Here is a 19,956-nt window from a genome sequence, read left to right on the forward strand (position 1 = left end):
GGTGAAAGCTGTAATAACACTGTTTATTAGAGCTTCTGTCTTATTTGTGTCTCATTAAATAAGTTGTACACACAGTACTGTCCAACGTCTATCAGTGGACAATGTTGCTATGAAGTTCGTACAAAATAACATAGTTCCTGATGAAGACCTAGAGTCGATACTCGTTGGTCTGTCTAGTTGCCTACAGTATGTTCTGAGAATAAAGAAATTTTTTATTGAGGATGGAGTACCAAGTAGTTGTTGTCTTGGTTGTCACTAGCAACTTCCTGGAATTTGTTTGTCATAGCATAGTTCGTTGTCAACTGGTATTGCTAACAATGGCTAACAATAGCTAACTTGGCTAGAACTACAAAGATGGTGCAAAAGTGGGGTTTTCACATTTTGTTTCTGGAACGCATTCAACTGGGATATAACTTCGTTCCAAGATGACAAAAAGGCTCACAAAATGGCGTCATCACCTGAAGGGAGCGCTCATACCTGGCTGCTGTGATGGAGTGCTCTGATTGGCCCTGTCAGTCATGGAGAGTTCTGATTGGCCCTGGTAGTGACGGCGAGCTCTGATTTGCCCTGGCAGGGAGTACTAGAACTGTTTCTTTAGCATCCAGGTTCTGTATGAATAAATGATGCCCGCTGAGACCGGCCTGTTGGCCTCCGTCGCCCCACCAAGCTGCTAACCCCACACAAGACAAGTTAATGTTTGCCTGCTGCTTCTAGTCACACACAACACACCCACAACACCCAACACAACACCCAACACAACACGCAACACACCCACAACACGCAACACACCCACAACACACAATACAGCCAGAACACACAACACACTACCAGAGAAGTTCAAGAAGTCAAACCATGCTGCAAAATGCACCTGCTAAATTGTTATACAAAAGAAAGCAGTGAGGAGAGAAATGTCCTCTGTCAAACACTGATTCAGCATCAATTTACAATACAACAAAAAATACATGTTTTTGTCACAACAGGTTTAGGTGACTCAGTTGAAAAGTTTGCATAGTGCTGCTTCGGTTCTAAAAGGTTCCCTTCTGGTGTTCAGGTTTAGGTGACTGTTTAAGCGGATTTCAAAGAATACCTCCTAATCTCTTTCATAAGGGAATTAATTCCCATGTAGAACCCTTCTGTCCGTGCCTGTCCTGCTTTAACACAGTACCACAGTGGTACAAATGTAGGTCAGTATTCTTTCCTTGGTGTTCCAGTGGGAGCTGTTCCTTAGACGGCTGGTCTGCCCGCTGAGCTGTCTTCTGACAGACTGTCACTTCTGGACTAGCCGTGGGACACCAGCCAAGAGTTCAAGCTGGTGAAGCGGCGGGTCCTTCAGAGAGTTCCACAAAAGTTATTCAACATCCACTGAGTTGATGGAGGCCTAGCTCGGCTTCCACATTCTCACTGACTCGGTGTCCTCACGAGCATGGACAGAAACCAGGTCTAGACTAAGCTCCTAGTATGGGCAGAAACCAGGTCTAGTCTAAGCACCTAGTATGGGCAGAAACCAGGTCTGGACTAAGCTCCTAGTATGGGCAGAAACCAGGTCTGGACTAAGCTCCTAGTATGGGCAGAAACCAGGTCTAGACTAAGCTCCTAGTATGGGCAGAAACCAGGTCTAGACTAAGCTCCTAGTATGGGCAGAAACCAGGTCTAGACTAAGCTCCTAGTATGGGCAGAAACCAGGTCTAGACTAAGCTCCTAGTATGGGCAGAAACCAGGTCTGGACTAAGCTCCTAGTATGGGCAGAAACCAGGTCTAGACTAAGCTCCTAGTATGGGCAGAAACCAGGTCTAGACTAAGCACCTAGTATGGGCAGAAACCAGGTCTAGATGAAGCTCCGGCTGACGGAGGACGAGGTAGTTGCTGGCGATGCCATGGTCTGGACTTTCCAACTCAAGGTCTGGATGATGACAGCCCGCTTGCTAGGAGGAATAACATTCTTAATTTGATGACACACTTTGCTGCTCCTGGGCTGTTTGCCTGCTCCTGCCTGTGTCGTTTGGCGTGTTCTTTGTGGCATCTTCACACGAGCTTCATGGTGGCCTTGTCTTCCTTTTGTAGGACTTCGCAGAGACAATATAACAAATCATGTTGGATCTAAACCATGCTATACAGACCACTCCTCGGCCAACACTAGCATAACGTGGAGTTCCCCAAGGCGTCATCCTAGGACCTGTGTTGTTCAGTCTATATGCTGCCACTGGGAAATATCAGCAGATTAATTTTCATAGTGTCGATGATACACAACTGTACATCTCTATCCCCCAATGACATCAGCTCTATTCATAAACTGGTTCAATGCATTGATCATATAATTTCATTATTAGAGTGAAAGGTCCAGCGAGAGCGAACTTAAAATCCCTGGCATAAAATGGCAAGCCCATAGCAAAAAATCTTGCCGTCCTTCTACAGTATACAATACTGTATGTGTTTATGTACAGTATGTGTATGCATGCACACACACACACACACACACACACACACACACACACACAGGAGAGGTACTGTAGCGTAAAGGTCAGCTGGACTAGAGTCAGCAGGGTCAGCTGATGCTAACTGACTGGTGAGCAGCTCAGAGACTAGATCCTCACCCCTCCTCACCCCTCATCGGCCCGCTGCTCACTAAGTGCAAGCTTTCAGCAGGACGCTGGAGACTCTCTGACCTTCTCTGCACAGCAAATGGCCTCTGCTGCCTCCAGGAACTCCTTCATGCACTTATTTCAATTTCAGAAGTTTCCCCAAACGATTTCATGAAAAAGATGAGGGGCATCCCAGTTCTGCATTACTGAAACGCTGAAGCTTTTTCAGTTGCAGTAGACAGATGGTGACAAAATGCAGTTTTGGTCTTGCGTGGTTTCAATAAGAATAGTGTTCTCATTTTCTAAATTTGATCCAAGAATTCACCGTGTTGCCTGTTACATGACTAGGGATGAGACGGTATGGATTTGTGCATTACGGTACGGTACGGTATCTAGTTACACGGTACGGTTTACGGTATTTCATGGTATACACCATTTCACCTCCGCAACACACATAAAAAACAAGTATTTTACTTTGAAGGAACTACAGTGCAACACATGATGGAAAATACACACTATTGTAATTAAGCTCAGTTTATTAATAGCAAGCTTATATTAAATTACAAAATTAACTGTTGCAATGTAATGTAATACCGTAAACACGGGGAAAGTCACGGTTCTAATACCGTGGACATTTTATACTGCGGTTCACGGTTTTACGGTATACCGTCTCATCCCTATACATGACTCTCTACCTGTCCACCCCCCAGTGAAAACAGAGAAATCCTCTCTGTCTGAGAGCCTGGAGTCATACCCTCTGGGATCCATCTCTGTAGGAGCAGCCTGGATACTGTAGGCTGGATACCGTGGGCCGCCTGCTCCATGGCGCTCCAGACATCTCTCCGGGGATCCGGGATCTGGGTTAGGGCCACTCAGGGGGCACTGGCCTGGGGAGGAGTCGTCCGTAAGAGCTTCCTGCTTCCCTCCTCTTTAAACCTTTATGACAACGTACACACACTTGGGTCTGGACAGCCATGTCTGCAGTGTTATGCTGGGTAATGTTGAGGTGGCCTTTTAATGTGACCTTAATAGATGAACATACCTGTAGATAGGTACAGTAGGTGGCAAGCAACACTGCAAAGGGGGTTTCAAATGACCTGTAAAAGACTGAAACATCTCCCATCCTTGTATAGTAAGTGTTTAAATGGCTGTTTAACATCCAACCCTGACGACTGGTGATGTTGTTATGAAGCACCATGGTAGCAGTAATTACTACACGGTTACATTACTGTACTGTCCAAAAGCTCATAGATCTTAAATCTCTATATCCCTGTTCACTGCTGTAAAAGTCAGTCAACATCTTTCATCACATAGCTGCCATAGCATAGCCCCTGTTTCAACTGTGGCTTATATGAAGTCTGAAAAGGAGAGTCTTCAAAAATACAACCCAAACAGATATCACTGTGATGAGGAGGAGAGTGTGTGGGGAATGTGGGTGGTGAGCCGGAGTTAATCTACATGGACAGGCTGTGGCGGGGGGCTAGGGGGGGGGGACAGGAGGGAGGGGGGCTAGGGCGAGGGCTCAGAGGGAGGGGGGACAGGAGGGAGGGGGGCTAGGGCGAGGGCTCAGAGCTGGGGGGGGGTGACAGGAGGGAGGGGGGCTAGGGCGAGGGCTCAGAGCTGGGGGGGGGCAGGAGGGAGGGGGGCTAGGGCGAGGGCTCAGAGCTGGGGGGGGGACAGGAGGGAGGGGGGCTAGGGCGAGGGCTCAGAGCTGGGGGGGGGTGACAGGAGGGAGGGGGGCTAGGGCAAGGGCTCAGAGCTGGGGGGGGGACAGGAGGGAGGGGGGCTAGGGCGAGGGCTCAGAGCTGGGGGGGGTGACAGGAGGGAGGGGGGCGAGGGCGAGGGCTCAGAGCTGGGGGGGGGACAGGAGGGAGGGGGGCTAGGGCGAGGGCTCAGAGGGAGGGGGGACAGGAGGGAGGGGGGACAGGAGGGAGGGGGGCTAGGGCGAGCACTCAGAGGGAGGGGGGACAGGAGAGAGGGGGGCTAGGGTGAGCGCTCAGAGGGAGGGGGGACAGGAGGGAGGGGGGACAGGAGGGAGGGGCGGTGGAGAGATCCGTCTCTTCTGCAGCAACAGTCTTCTTGGGAACGCTAGCGCACACTAGACAAATAAAAAAAGAAAAAGAAAAAAGGGAGAGAACCAACACCAATCTATCAAGCACTCTGGCACGAGGTAAATGGGAGAGAGAGGGAGGGAGAGGATGAGAGGGTGAGAGGATGAGAGGATGAGAGGATGAGAGGATGAGAGGGTGAGAGAGGGGAGATTCTTCCAAGGACACAACTCAGTGCTGACAGATTTGGAACAGGGGTCTGCAACCTGCGGCTCTTCAGCGCGTCTCCAGAGGCCCCCTGCCTCTGACAGAGAGGATATGGAAACAAAGAACTAAATACGTGTATTGCTATTACTTACATGTATTACTAAAATAAGATGGCTAACTGCTAGATAGCAGCAGTGTTTGATGCTTAAAATGTCCTGGGGGAGGACCCCAGCCCCCCACTAACGATTCCCCTCCTGGGGGCCACCAAGCCTGACAACTAATCCAGGGGAACACGCTGCTTTCATTATAACTCTAATATTTTTTGCGGATCCAGTCAGATTTAGTATTTATTTTGGCGTAAAAAAATGGCTCTTTTTATAGTAAAAGTTGCCGACCCCTGGTTTAGAAGAATGTTGACACAAAGCCTAAATTGTGGACATATTCTCCAACATGGGATAAACACACCATTTAGCTCAACTGTCAAACATGATTAAAGGGAAAATGCATGTTTAGCCCTGTTTTAAGGTTACTTATGATCATATACAATGGTTCAGATCAAAACGTTGACAAAACTAGCACTTTTGAGAAAGTCTGATAATTGCTCTACCACCGTTTTGGTCATACAATGGATGTGGGAGGGCACCTTGAAAAATCATTCAAAAAACATGTTAAACTCTCAATTTCAAAGACAAGAAACTCACGAGGTGTTAGTTGGCATTCTGACATATAATTTGCCATAATATCAGACTTTCTCAAAAGTGCTAGTTTTATCAACGTTTTGATCTGAACCATTGTATGTGATCATAAGCAACCTTAAAACAGGGCTAAACATGCATTTTCCCTTTACTACTCCTTTAACCATCTCCTCCAGGTTTAAACTTCATACTTGTAAACATCATGTTGCTCTCTCCGTCTATGTACCGGTAGGCTACAGCACAATGCTACTGATCAACAAGACTGTATCTGTTCAAGCTAAAACCAAAATAAAAGTCAACCCCATGCAGACGCATTTGTTTCTGCAGCCTCCTCTCGCACTTACTGTGCTCAAAACCAGGTCGCCCCTCTTGCCAAGCATAAGCATATTACTCTACCTATATTTGCCATTAGGGAAACAGGGCCTGGGTGGTATAGAGAGGCCATTGAATATTTCATACATCTCCTATGCACTATTAGAGAAGCCCATGTGTGGGCTGGGGGACACAGAAGCAGAAAGCCCCTTAATTGACTTACATTGCTGAGACGCATATGAATCTGTAATGTTCAGACGACGCGTCGCTGCACTCCGTGTTCCCTCCACACGGGGAGGGGATGACGTCTCAGCCTAGCAGCATCTCCATGACCACAAAGAGTCCTGTCTGTCCCGCTGAAGACAGACAGCCCTGTGTTCAGCAGCCCTGTGTTCAGCAGCCCCGTGGAATCTTCTGCACCTTGGACCAGTCTGCACAATGATCATCCAGGGATGATGTGTGATGCGCGAATAGCTGCCACCACGTACGAGCTATAGAGCAGACTGCAAGCATTTTCAATCTGCCTGAATCTTCCCTTCTCGTCTTGTCCTTAGTGGATTAGTAACAGTTGTGGTGCCACAATGCTTTTGTGGACAACAGCAGCATTGCACTTTTGTGGACATTTTGGTGGACCGACCGACAGAGCAAGCTTTAGAGCTGCTGGTCACAGCTAATAGACACATTGCTGTACAGTCCACTCTGATTGATCATGTCACGAGCTCGGGTGATTGACCCTCTCATGAGTGTGTGCTGGGAGCTGACAGCAAACCCTGGGAGAAGTAAAACTTCACGAGGTCATCGATGATGTAGATGTGGGTATCAAAGCGGATTGGCCGGATTATCCTTGGTGGCCACTTACATCGTCATTCTTAAGTACAAAAACATGTTGGGGCTGGATCACGTGATGGAGTAGGCTACTGAAACGCGCCGGGCTGGGGAATCACCTGATGGAGTAGGCTACTGAAACGGGCCGGGCTGGGGGAATCACCTGATGGAGTAGGCTACTGAAACGCGCCGGGCTGGGGAATCACGTGATGGAGGAGGCTACTGAAACGCGCCGGGCTGGGGGAATCACCTGATGGAGTAGGCTACTGAAACGCGCCGGGCTGGGGAATCACGTGATGGAGGAGGCTACTGAAACGCGCCGGGCTGGGGGAATCACGTGATGGAGGAGGCTACTGAAACGCGCCGGGCTGGGGGAATCACCTGATGGAGTAGGCTACTGAAACGCGCCGGGCTGGGGAATCACGTGATGGAGGAGGCTACTGAAACGCGCCGGGCTGGGGGAATCACGTGATGGAGGAGGCTACTGAAACGCGCCGGGCTGGGGAATCACGTGATGGAGTAGGCTACTGAAACTAATGGCTTTGTAAATGTTTCATCTCATTACATGTGTGGTCCCCAAGCAGACAGATGGCTAACAAATACGCCCCTGACAGATTCAAATACTCTCCTGACTGATTCAAATACACCGAATGCTTCTTCAGGCTGAGAGAAGAAGAGGGGGAGAAAAGGGAGAGAGGAAAGAGGAAACTGCCTAATCAGCGACCCCGCCTGACTGAGGGAGGAGGCCCTGATGTTTCTGAGTGTGTTCCTGCTCTCTGAGGGTGATAGTTATTCTAGTCTAATGGCGGGGAGCCCCGGATAGCGATATGTGTTTGTTTTCCCTAGTCTTCACACATTCGTTTGTGCATAAAAGGGATTTCTGGTGTGTGAGGGAGGCGATCGATGAGAGGGTGATAGAAGCGCTCTCCAGAGACCCGGCCACAGCAGTGGGCCGTGTCCTGGTGTGATGGTGGTGGTGGCGTGCATCACCTCAGTAGGACAGATATGTCCAACCATCCCCTGAACAAGCCCGCCACTCACCACACAGACTAGACCAGAGGTCAAATACTTTTAAAAATAATTTAATTTACTTCGGTCATTGACTGGTCCTGTCTGGCACAATGGGCTTAGACAATTTGGGACTCAAGCAAACGATAAAGTCGTGTTAGACTGATTGAAAGGATTGAAAATAGTATTCATCCATCCAACCATCGAAGGGTTAAAGTTAGGTAGGCTGTGTTAGCTTTAACCACAAACACCGGAAAGCACGGGTGATTCATTTAGAAAAGAGGAGTTTCATTGTGAGTGTGATACAGAACAGAGGAGATTCCTTATGAGTGTGATTCATTTAGAACAGAGGAGATTCATTTTGAGTGTGATTCATTTAGAACAGAGGAGATTCATTTTGAGTGTGATTCATTTAGAACAGAGGAGATTCATTTTGAGTGTGATTGAACAGAAGAGATTCGTCGTGTGAGTGATTGCACAGATCCTTTATTTCCAGTTTTTCATCAAACGGTCTGAGGACAAACTGATCCAACTGATTTCTTCTTTTTTTTTACAACTACAATAACAGTGTGTTAGATAATAAAATAAATGTGATAAAAAAAACAACATTAATAAACAGTACATTTTAACACTAAACTCTGAAAAGTGAGTCTCACCAGCATGGCACCATATTATTTTAGCTTAAGTGACAACCTTTATTTATTTAAACATGACAAGAAAATAAAACTCAACTTTATAGGAGCAATATTCAATACAATATTGAGTCAAAATGCTTTCTACGAGCCTGCCTTCTGTGCTAGAGAAAAGAAGAGCTGGTAAGGAGTGCTTTTTAAAGTAGTGCTTGTAACAAGGTAACAATGTCATAAAAATCAGTTTTACTATGTACACAATGTTTTTGATTGTCAACCTTTTTTTCATTTTTTTTTCATATTTGATCTCACAGTTGGTTTAAATAATCTGTTTTGTATAAGAAATGTCTGCTTACAAAAAAACGACACAAACAAGAGGCAAATCTGTAAATGCATTTGTTCTGACGTTATTGTCATAATCTTACCATTATACTGATATCAATAAAATCACTTATAAGCACCTTTATAATGAAACAATAGCATTTTAAAACTCTGTTACAGCATACACACACAGCACATTCAAACAAGGGAGCGTTCCACGGACCACTACAGAAAGCTTGTGTTGTCCTCATTTTGGTTTGCTTGGATCAGTGTTGATGAGGATGATGTCATTTCCACAACAAACATGTTACTTTGTGGCTCTGTGAGAGCGAAGGCCTTTTTTTAGATGCTGTTATGGAGAGAAATGTATTTTGGAAGTGAGCTTCCACACGTTCATTAACGGGTTCAGTCATACCAAACCTGACTGTTGTCATACGGAACAGTAATTTCATTTCACACTGTAGCAGGTCAATGATGAAAATGCTTGGGTTGAATTTAAGCGCCATTAGCAATGAGCATGACAGACTCCTGGTGATGCTGACCAGCAAGTGCACAATATCAGTGTAAACCTCATACATGTCCAACTGCATTATCTAGAAATAACACAATGATGATCCCTTCCTCTGCTCTCCCTCACCATGTGGGATATGCCTCATCTCAACAGTACAGTAAGACACACATCTAAATGCTATTGTACCAACATTGTACCAACAACATCTAACCCTAACCCACCAGGTCTGAAAACAAGACCTAACTACATCTACCTCTAGTCTAGCAGATGATGAATGGAACAAACACAGAACATTCGATGGGTTCAGAAGTCGGAGCCTTCAATCAATACGTCGATCGGCTGTTCATCGCAATACTCATCTCACTGTGCTCTGACATTCCATATCGATTGTTTCCTCAAAACATTCAGATTCCCTCTTGTGTAAATCTGCTTAACTATAAGGAATACCATTTCAACATCATCCAAGTAGAGTTATCATACAGTGGGTAATGGTGAGTTGAACGTAGGCCACATATAGTGCATGTGGAATACAGTACATCAAACAACCTATTATGAGGCGGTGCATTTTGGAGTGAGAAAATTGGACAGGGCGCGTGTCCCCAGGGCGCGTGTCCCCAGAGCGCGTGTCCCCAGGGCGCGTGTCCCCAGGGCGCGTGTCCCCAGAGCGCGTGTCCCCAGAGCGCGTGTCCCCAGGGCGCGTGTCCCCAGGGCGCGTGTCCCCAGGGCGCGTGTCCCCAGAGCTGGACTGTTGACGGTGTGACAGCTGAACGCACGGCGCTCAGTCCTGAACTCGCTCACTGAGAACTGAGGATAACAAATGAAACAGTGAACACAGAAAACAGTCACGTCCACACCTGCATTCTGCCTCTCTCTTCTCCCAGTCCTGGTCCTGCGCCGGGCTGAGGATCCACCTCAGTGGTAGAAGCTGGTGGTTTGTGGGTCCGGGAGGGAGGGGAGGGGCGGATTGTCACAGGGGGCCGCACTGTTCCCGTTGGGCACAAGGCAGCCCACCGCGTAGGCCACGCTGGTGGGGTTGAGGATGCAGCCGTTTTCCACCTGAACAGAAACAAAGACACAAACCCAGCGATGTGAGAGTGTGGGAGCGGGAGAGCGGTTTGACAGCCACAAAGAGATTCTCTAAAACCACAGAGAATACGCCCAGTAAAGTGGGTCGAATTCTTAACCAGTTGTATTGTGATACCATAAGGCACTTGTTACTGATACTGTGTGTTGTGGGAGTCACCTCACATGTCAAGTGGCTGTTGTGATGGCCTATCATCCAGCCTAACTGTAATCCTGCTAATGGTACCTAACAGGATTGCTCAGGGCATCGTCATCATCATCTATAAATCCTGATAAGCACAGCTCCCATGGGGACCCCGCTGGGCGAGGCACGCTGCCTGCAGCTCCAGGGCTGGTCAGACCTCGCCAGGGCGCCGTAGCAACGCCTGGCAAGCCTCTTATCACTTCCATCTCTTCTGTTCTGTGTTTTGGAGGGACGTGACAGAGAAAACAAAATCAGCCCCACCCTCTCTCTCTCTCTCTCTCTCTCTCTCATCCTCTCTCTCTCCCTCCCCCTCTCTGGCTCCCACTCTGTCTCTCTCTCCCTCCCTCTCTCTCTCTCCCTCTCTCCCACTCTCTCTCTCTCTCCCTCTCTCTCTCTCTGCTCAGTGTGTGTATGAGGTAGTGGCGATGGGCAGATTGTAGGTCAGTTGAAGCCATGCTTGACTGCCCAGATTGGCTGAATTTTCCTTTCAGCTGTGACTGCTGACCCTGAAGGACAAACAGCGAAGAGTGGGAGGAATGAATGAATGAATGAATGAATGGATGGATGGATGGATGGATGGATGGATGGATGGATGGATGGCCGCCGGGCAGACGTCGCTCACGGTTTTCTTCTTGTTTCTTGACCTTATTCCATTCAGTACCCCTCCCTTCCTCAGCATCCCTCGTCTTTCCACTCCTCCATCTTTCTCTCCACTGATCTGACTCCTGTCTTTCTCTCCAGAATAAGGCCGGTACTCTATCCTTCCCCTTAGATAACCCAGAAAAATAAAATAAACAATGTACAACAAGGAGGGATCTCAATGTGGAGGGTTTGGACAGTGCGCTGGCGATGGCCTATGTGAAGACTGGGCTTCAAACAGACTCTAGTTTTATGTGGCTCAAGGCATGGTGCTTGTAATGCTTCTGAATTCCTGAGAGGAATCTTTTAGGGTTAACCCTAACCCTAACCTTTAACCCTAGCCCACCTCTTACCTTGCTGTAATCATATTGGTTAAAAGCTCCTGCCACAGCAGGTGGATCAGGGGTCAAGCAGGAGCAGTAGAGAGAGACTGTCATAGAGCATATTAACTATAGAGGATCAACCAATAGGTCTTGACTTCAGTCTCTTAAACCAATTTGAGCGTTAATTGAATCAGGCATCCCAACATGGTGTTGGGCTTGTCTGTGTTTCCTAATTCCATAGCTGACTTCATTGTAGCCATTGCAATAATGACCTCATGAGCCAAACAAATGCACCAAAGCAGTCCTATTTAAAGGTATCTAAAATTAACTGGTAGGCCTTCTGAGAAAAGATCTGAGTGATTACTTTGTTGGCTATAATCTGTCAGGCCTCGTCAAAAGTTTAGGTTTCCTGCTAGTCGTCTTGTTTTGTCTGATTTGTTCTAGTCCCAGTCCAGTGGAGGTCCTGGTTGTCTTAGCGTCACTCCAAAACCACCTGAGATGACCTGGCTCTCCAAAACCACCTGAGATGACCTGGCTCCTCAAAACCACCTGAGATGACCTGGCTCCTCAAAACCACCTGGAGATGACCTGGCTCCTCAAAACCACCTGGAGATGACCTGGCTCCCCAAAACCACCTGAGAGGCCTCCCATTGAGGCTCCATGGAGGGAGGGACAGGCATCTATCCATCTATCCATCCATCCATCTATCCATCTATCCATCCATCCATCTATCCATCTATCCATCCATCCATCCATCCATCCATCCATCCATCCATCAAAACCCAGATGACTTCGCCTTGAGGAACCGGCCGAAGAGGTAAGATTTCTAATTTACAATGGCCCGCTGTGGCATGTTATGATTGTAGCCCGCCGTGGCATGTTATGATTGTAGCCCACTGTGGCATGTTATGATTGTAGCCCGCTGTGGCATGTTATGATTGTAGCCCGCTGTGGCATGTTTTGATTGTAGCCCGCCGTGGCATGTTATGATTGTAGCCCACTGTGGCATGTTATGATTGTAGCCCGCTGTGGCATGTTATGATTGTAGCCCACCGTGGCATGTTATGATTGTAGCCCACCGTGGCATGTTATGATTGTAGCCCACCGTGGCATGTTATGATTGTAGCCCACCGTGGCATGTTGTGATTGTAGCCCGCTGTGGAAGGTTTTGATTGTAGCCCGCTGTGGCATGTTATGACTGTAGCCTGCCGTGGCATGTTATGATTGTAGCCCACCGAGATGTGATACACACACACACATGATTGTAGCCCACCGTGGTATGTTATGATTGTAGCCCGCCGTGGCATGTTATGATTGTAGCCCGCCGTGGCATGTTGTGATTGTAGCCCACCGTGGCATGTTGTGGTTGTAGCCCACCGTGGCATGTTGTGATTGTAGCCCACTGTGATACATGTGATACACAAACAATACACACACATGAATGTAGCCCGCAGTGGTATGTTATGATTGTAGCCCACCGTGGCATGTTTTGATTGTAGCTTGCCGTGGCATGTTATGACTGTAGCCCGCCATGGCATGTTATGATTGTAGCCCGCCATGGCATGCATGTTTGATATCAACATCTTCAATCAAAAACCCAGATGACTTCGCCTTGAGGAACCAGCCGAGGTAAGATTTCCTAATTTACAATGGCCCGCCGTGGCATGTTATGAGTGTAGCCCGCCGTGGCATGCATGTTTGATACATTATCAACATCTTCAATCAAAAACCCAGATGACTTCGCCTTGCGAAGCCCATCGTGATATATGAAACACACACACAAACACGCACACACACGATTGTAGCCTGCCGTGGCATGTTATGATTAGCTCACTGTGATACATACACACAAAACAAACGTTTGCAGCCCGCCGTGGTATGGTATGATTAGTAGCCCGCTGTGGCATGCATGTTTGATACATTATCTCAAAAACCCAGATGACTTTGCCTTGAGGAACCAGCCAATGAGGCAAGATTTCCTAATTTAACCTGGCCCGCCGTGGCATGTTATGATTGTAGCCTGCCATGGTATGTTATGTTTATAGTGGTAGAGTATGTTTACACACACACACACACACACACACACTCACACACACAGCTCTTGATCCCTCTCCCATATGGCCTTTTTGATACAGTATGTATGAATTGTAAATGATAATTTGTTCTCAATTGACCTACCTGGTTAAATAAAGGTTAACCAGCAACACTGACCCCCAGCAACCCTGACCCCCCCAGCAACACTGACCCCCCAACAACACTGACCCCCCAGCAACACTGACCCCCCAGCAACCCTGACCCCCCAGCAACCCTGACCCCCCAGCAACACTGACCACCCAGCAACACTGACCCCCCAGCAACACTGACCCCCCAACAACACTGACCCCCCAGCAACCCTGACCCCCCAGCAACACTGACCCCCCAGCAACCCTGACCCCCCAGCAACACTGACCCCCCAGCAACCCTGACCCCCCAGGAACACTGACCCCCCAGCAACACTAACCCCCCAGCAACCCTGACCCCCCAGCAACACTGACCCCCCAAAACACTGACCCCCCAGCAACACTGACCCCCCAACAACACTGACCCCCCAGCAACACTGAACCCAAGCAACACTGACCCCCCAAAAACACTGACCCCCCAGCAACACTGACCCCCCAAAAACACTGACCCCCCAGCAACACTAACCCCCCAGCAACACTGACCCCCCAGCAACACTGACCCCCCAGCAACACTGACCCCCCAGCAACACTAACCCCCCAAAAACACTGACCCCCAAGCAACACTGACCCCCCAAAAACACTGACCCCCCAGCAACACTGACCCCCCAGCAACACTGACCCCCCAAAAACACTGACCCCCAGCAACACTGACCCCCCAGCAACACTGACCCCCCAACAACACTGACCCCCCAACAACACTGACCCCCCAGCAACCCTGACCCCCCAGCAACACTGACCCCCCAGCAACACTAACCCCCCAACAACACTGACCCCCCAGCAACACTGACCCCCCAACAACACTGACCCCCCAACAACACTGACCCCCCAGCAACACTGACCCCCCAGCAACACTGACCCCCCAGCAACACTGACCTCCCAAAAACACTGACCCCCCAGCAAAACTGACCCCCCAGCAACACTGACCCCCCAGCAACACTAACCCCCCAGCAACACTGACCCCCCAGCAACACTGACCCCCCAGCAACCCTGACCCCCCAGCAACACTAACCCCCCAACAACACTGACCCCCCAGCAACACTGACCCCCCAGCAACACTGACCCCCCTGACCCCCCAGCAACACTGACCCCCCAGCAACCCTGACCCCCCAGCAACACTAACCCCCCAGCAACACTGACCCCCCAGCAACACTGACCCCCCAGCAACACTGACCTCCCAAAAACACTGACCCCCCAGCAAAACTGACCCCCCAGCAACACTGACCCCCCAGCAACACTAACCCCCCAGCAACACTAACCCCCCAGCAACACTGACCCCCCAGCAACACTGACCCCCCAGCAACACTGAACCCCAGCAACACTGACCCCCCAAAAACACTGACCCCCAAGCAACACTGACCCCCCAAAAACACTGACCCCCCAGCAACACTGACCCCCCAGCAACACTGACCCCCCAAAAACACTGACCCCCAGCAACACTGACCCCCCAACAACACTGACCCCCCAGCAACCCTGACCCCCCAGCAACACTGACCCCCCAGCAACACTAACCCCCCAACAACACTGACCCCCCAGCAACACTGACCCCCCAACAACACTGACCCCCCAACAACACTGACCCCCCAGCAACACTGACCCCCCAGCAACACTGACCCCCCAGCAACACTGACCTCCCAAAAACACTGACCCCCCAGCAAAACTGACACCCCAGCAACACTGACCCCCCAGCAACACTAACCCCCCAGCAACACTAACCCCCCAGCAACACTGACCCCCCAGCAACACTGACCCCCCAGCAACACTGAACCCCAGCAACACTGACCCCCCAAAAACACTGACCCCCAAGCAACACTGACCCCCCAAAAACACTGACCCCCCAGCAACACTGACCCCCCAGCAACACTGACCCCCCAAAAACACTGACCCCCAGCAACACTGACCCCCCAGCAACACTGACCCCCCAACAACACTGACCCCCCAGCAACCCTGACCCCCCAGCAACCCTGACCCCCCAGCAACACTAACCCCCCAACAACACTGACCCCCCAGCAACACTGACCCCCCAACAACACTGACCCCCCAACAACACTGACCCCCCAGCAACACTGACCCCCCAGCAACACTGACCCCCCAGCAACACTGACCCCCCAGCAACACTGACCTCCCAAAAACACTGACCCCCCAGCAAAACTGACCCCCCAGCAACACTGACCCCCCAGCAACACTAACCCCCCAGCAACACTAACCCCCCAGCAACACTGACCCCCCAGCAACACTGACCCCCCAAAAACACTGACCCCCCAGCAACACTGACCCCCCAAAAACACTGACCCCCCAGCAACACTGACCCCCCAGCAACACTAACCCCCCAGCAACCCTGACCCCCCAGCAACACTGACCCCCCAGCAACACTGAACCCCAGCAACACTGAACCCCCAGCAACATATTATTATAGACCCCAGTGGCATATTATAATTGTAGCACTCTGTGGCATGTTATGACTGTAATCCACCGTGGCATGTTATGCTTGTAGCCCACCGTGATATGCCAGTATCCATCTATCAATCCATCCGTATACTTCCATCCATCTATCTGTATCCATCCATTCATCCACCCACCTATCCTGGCCACTTCCTGTTCCTCTACAGCCTGTTTGATCAGCACTGGCCACTTCCTGCTCCCTTACAGCCTGTTTGATCAGCACTGGCCACTTCCTGCTCCCTTACAGCCTGTTTGATCAGCACTGGCCACTTCCTGTTCCTCTACAGCCTGTTTGATCAGCACTGGCCACTTCCTGTTCCTCTACAGCCTGTTTGTTGTATGTAACCTAAACCTTGGCCAGGGCTCTCTTGAAAAAGAGATATTAAATCTCAATGAGTTTCTTACCTGGTTAAATAAAGGTTTAATAAGAATATAAATTTAAAAGCCCTCTCATTTAGTGTTTGAGGATAGAACAATCACTTTCTAAGAAACACCAGGATTTAGTTAAATCTATTGACTTGACCTGCGTTGGGTCTTACCCAATACATCCATGGTCTTACCTTGCTGCATGTGGCGTCCTGGCCGCCACTGGCTGGGTGGCTGAGCAGGCCGTAGGGGTCCAGGGCTGGCGGCGGGCGATGGGGTGGGGACAGGCCCAGGATCTGCTCCACCTCCAGGGAGGACATCTGCATAGGATACTGGGCGAAGCCTGCCGACGGCACCTGGCTTTGGAACTGCTGCTGGAGCTGTCTCTGTTGTGCGGGTGGGTAGGACGAGCCGGGCGCCTGGTAGTGATACGCCTCCCCGGTTGCACCGCCATCGCTGTTGTCCACGTGAGCGGTCCGTGTGGTCTGAAAGAGGGCTAAGTGGCTGTTGGGAAGGCAGGCATCGTTGGTGGACGCTGCCGGCTGCTCCCAGTAGCCATAGCCCCTCCAATGGTGGTCACCAGGCCCCCCGTTGAGGGAGGAGCTGCCCCCAGTGCCCCCCTGCCTGAAGTTGCACTGCGACAGGAGCGGTACCGGGATCTGGTTCTGCTGGGACTGGAGCGGTGCCGGGATGTGGTCCTGCTGCTGCCAGAGGTGGGGGTGTCGCTGGTGTTGACCTTGAGGGCCGGGCTGGGAGGCCTGGCCGTTGAAAAACAGAGTCCGCTGCTCCTGCTGGTGACAGCTGCCGTCCAGCTCCATGGGGGACTCCCAGTGGCTATCGTCGTGGACCCCGGCCAGCGTTTCGGCGTGCAGGGTGTCGGCCCGGGCCAGCGTGGGGACGGCCTGAGGAGGAACAGCTGGCCAGGAGCCTGGATTTCCAGCAGGGACCGGCTGGGCTGTGTAGAGGCGGTGCTGCTGCATCTGCTGGGAGAGCTGCGCTATGGGAGGCTGCTTGGGAGGCTGGGCATGGCCGGGTAGCTGGGAGACTTTGGTGGGGGGGCCAGCCTGGGACAGGGGGCTGGAGGCCGGGGCGAGGGCCGGGGGATGCAGGAGTGGCTGTGGGGCCGCTGTGGACGCAGACCCGGGTCCGCCGCCAACCCCCCGCTCCTCCTCTGTCCAGCCCTCCAGAGAGTCGCGGACGTAGGAGAGGATCTCGTTATTGGTGAGCAGGTCGTTGAGGGAGGGGATGAAGTCGGGGTCCAACTCCACCCGGATCATCCGCTCGTCAAGGAGGAGGAGCTCCAAGTCCTCTGCACTGAGTCCCAGGTCCTCCAGGGCGCCGAGCAGCTCGCCATTGGAGCACGCCTCCTCCCCGCCCTCCAGTGACAGCGAGTCCAGCGTGGCCAGCAGGGGGTCGAAGCTGGACGGCTCTACTTCAGGACGCGGCATGCCGCCCTCGGTGGTCCAGCTACCGTCTCCTCCTAGCGGTGCTCCTCTGACAGAGCCGCCGCCACCTTCTCCCGGCTGCTCGCTGAGCAGACTGCTGTGGAAGGACATCCTGGGCTGGACGGTGGGCTGGCACACGTACACCGACTCATCCTGCCTCATCAGCGCCCCTAACAGGGAGCTGGGGTCCAGGCCGTCCCTGAAGGCCTTGTCCGCCTTGCTCTTCTTGGACTTGCTGCTCTTGCCCTTGCCCTGCGGGGGGCCAGCCAGGCCGGGGATGGGGTAGCTGGTCTGGTACAGCAGGGCTTCGCCCGTGGCAAAGGTGAAGGGCAGGTGCATGGAGCGCTTCCGCAGGTGCTCGCCGCCCTCCTCCTCCCTGTCGGGAAAAAAACAATAAAGCACCACACGGATTTCAATACATGATTAATACATAACACATGTTTTAACATGAAGCCTGCATAGAATTCAATACTATACACGATTAATATGTTTTAACTTGAAATGCCTGACTTATAAAGAGGTGAGCCTTGGTTTGGCTGGAGAGGTGGACTTACACCAGAGGCCTCTGGGTAGCGATGATGTAGTCAGGTTTGCCGTTCCTGTAGACGAGCCGAGCGTTGGCCTGGACCCACTTCCAGCGGTTGTCTTTGGTGAGCAGCCTGAAGACGGTCAGCCCGCTCTCTCCCGTCTTAATCACTGCAAGAGCACCAGAGGGCGTGGCCTTACTAACCGTACTGGAGGAGCAATATGGATGTGTCGTGTACACATACATATACTCATAACTGTATACATATACTCAAATACACAGGTATAAAAACATGCACACACACACACACACACACACACACACACACACACACACACACAGCTCTTGATCCCTCTCCCATATGGCCTTTTTGGTACAGTATGTATGAATTGTAAATGATAATTTGTTCTCAATTGACCTACCTGGTTAAATAAAGGTTAACCAGCAACACTGACCCCCAGCAACACTGACCCCCCAGCAACACTGACCCCCCAGCAACACTGACCCCCCAGCAACACTAACCCCCCAGCAACACTGACCCCCAGCAACCCTGACCCCCCAGCAACCCTGACCCCCCAGCAACCCTGACCCCCCAGCAGCACTGACCCCCCAGCAACACTGACCCCCCAGCAACACTGACCCCCCAGCAACCCTGACCCCCCAGCAACACTAACCCCCCAGCAACACTGACCCCCCAAAAACACTGACCCCCCAAAAACACTGACCCCCCAGCAACACTGACCCCCCAAAAACACTGACCCCCCAGCAACACTAACCCCCCAGCAACACTGACCCCCCAAAAACACTGACCCCCCAGCAGCACTGACCCCCCAAAAACACTGACCCCCCAGCAACCCTGACCCCCCAAAAACACTGACCCCCCAGCAACACTGACCCCCCAAAAACACTGACCCCCCAGCAACACTGACCCCCCAGCAACACTGACCCCCCAGCAACCCTGAACCCCAGCAACACTGACCCCCCAGCAACACTGACCCCCCAGCAACACTGACCCCCCAAAAACACTGACCCCCCAGCAACACTGACCCCCCAAAAACACTGACCCCCCAGCAACACTGACCCCCCAAAAACACTGACCCCCCAGCAACACTGACCCCCCAAAAACACTGACCCCCCAGCAACCCTGACCCCCCAGCAACCCTGACCCCCCAGCAACACTAACCCCCCAGCAACACTGACCCCCCAAAAACACTGACCCCCCAGCAACACTGACCCCCCAGCAACACTGACCCCCCAAAAACACTGACCCCCCAGAAACACTGACCCCCCAGCAACACTGACCCCCCAGCAACACTGACCCCCCAGCAACCCTGAACCCCAGCAACACTGACCCCCCAGCAACACTGACCCCCCAGCAACACTGACCCCCCAAAAACACTGACCCCCCAGCAACACTGACCCCCCAAAAACACTGACCCCCCAGCAACCCTGACCCCCCAGCAACCCTGACCCCCCAGCAACACTAACCCCCCAGCAACACTGACCCCCCAAAAACACTGACCCCCCAGCAACCCTGACCCCCCAGCAACACTGACCCCCCAAAAACACTGACCCCCCAGCAACCCTGACCCCCCAG

The 19,956-nt window shown here is 51.4% G+C and overlaps 1 protein-coding gene across 1 annotated transcript in view; it reads right to left on the minus strand.

The window, feature by feature from the left end:
• Positions 1 to 10,047: 10,047 nt before the first annotated feature.
• The window catches only part of ahr1b (aryl hydrocarbon receptor 1b), a gene marked incomplete at both ends in the record, with an annotated part of 37,724 nt that continues 27,815 nt past the window's right edge, over positions 10,048 to 19,956 (minus strand). Inside the window, 3 exons of the mRNA XM_084454097.1 lie at positions 10,048 to 10,191; positions 16,583 to 18,209; positions 18,388 to 18,529. Of these exons, the coding sequence (XP_084310223.1) occupies positions 10,048 to 10,191; positions 16,583 to 18,209; positions 18,388 to 18,529 (1,913 nt within the window). The remainder of the gene's footprint in view (positions 10,192 to 16,582; positions 18,210 to 18,387; positions 18,530 to 19,956) is intronic.

This window comes from Borostomias antarcticus, assembly GCF_949987555.1.
Source record: "Borostomias antarcticus genome assembly, chromosome: 19".
In the NCBI taxonomy this organism is placed as follows: Eukaryota; Metazoa; Chordata; class Actinopteri; order Stomiiformes; family Stomiidae; genus Borostomias; species Borostomias antarcticus.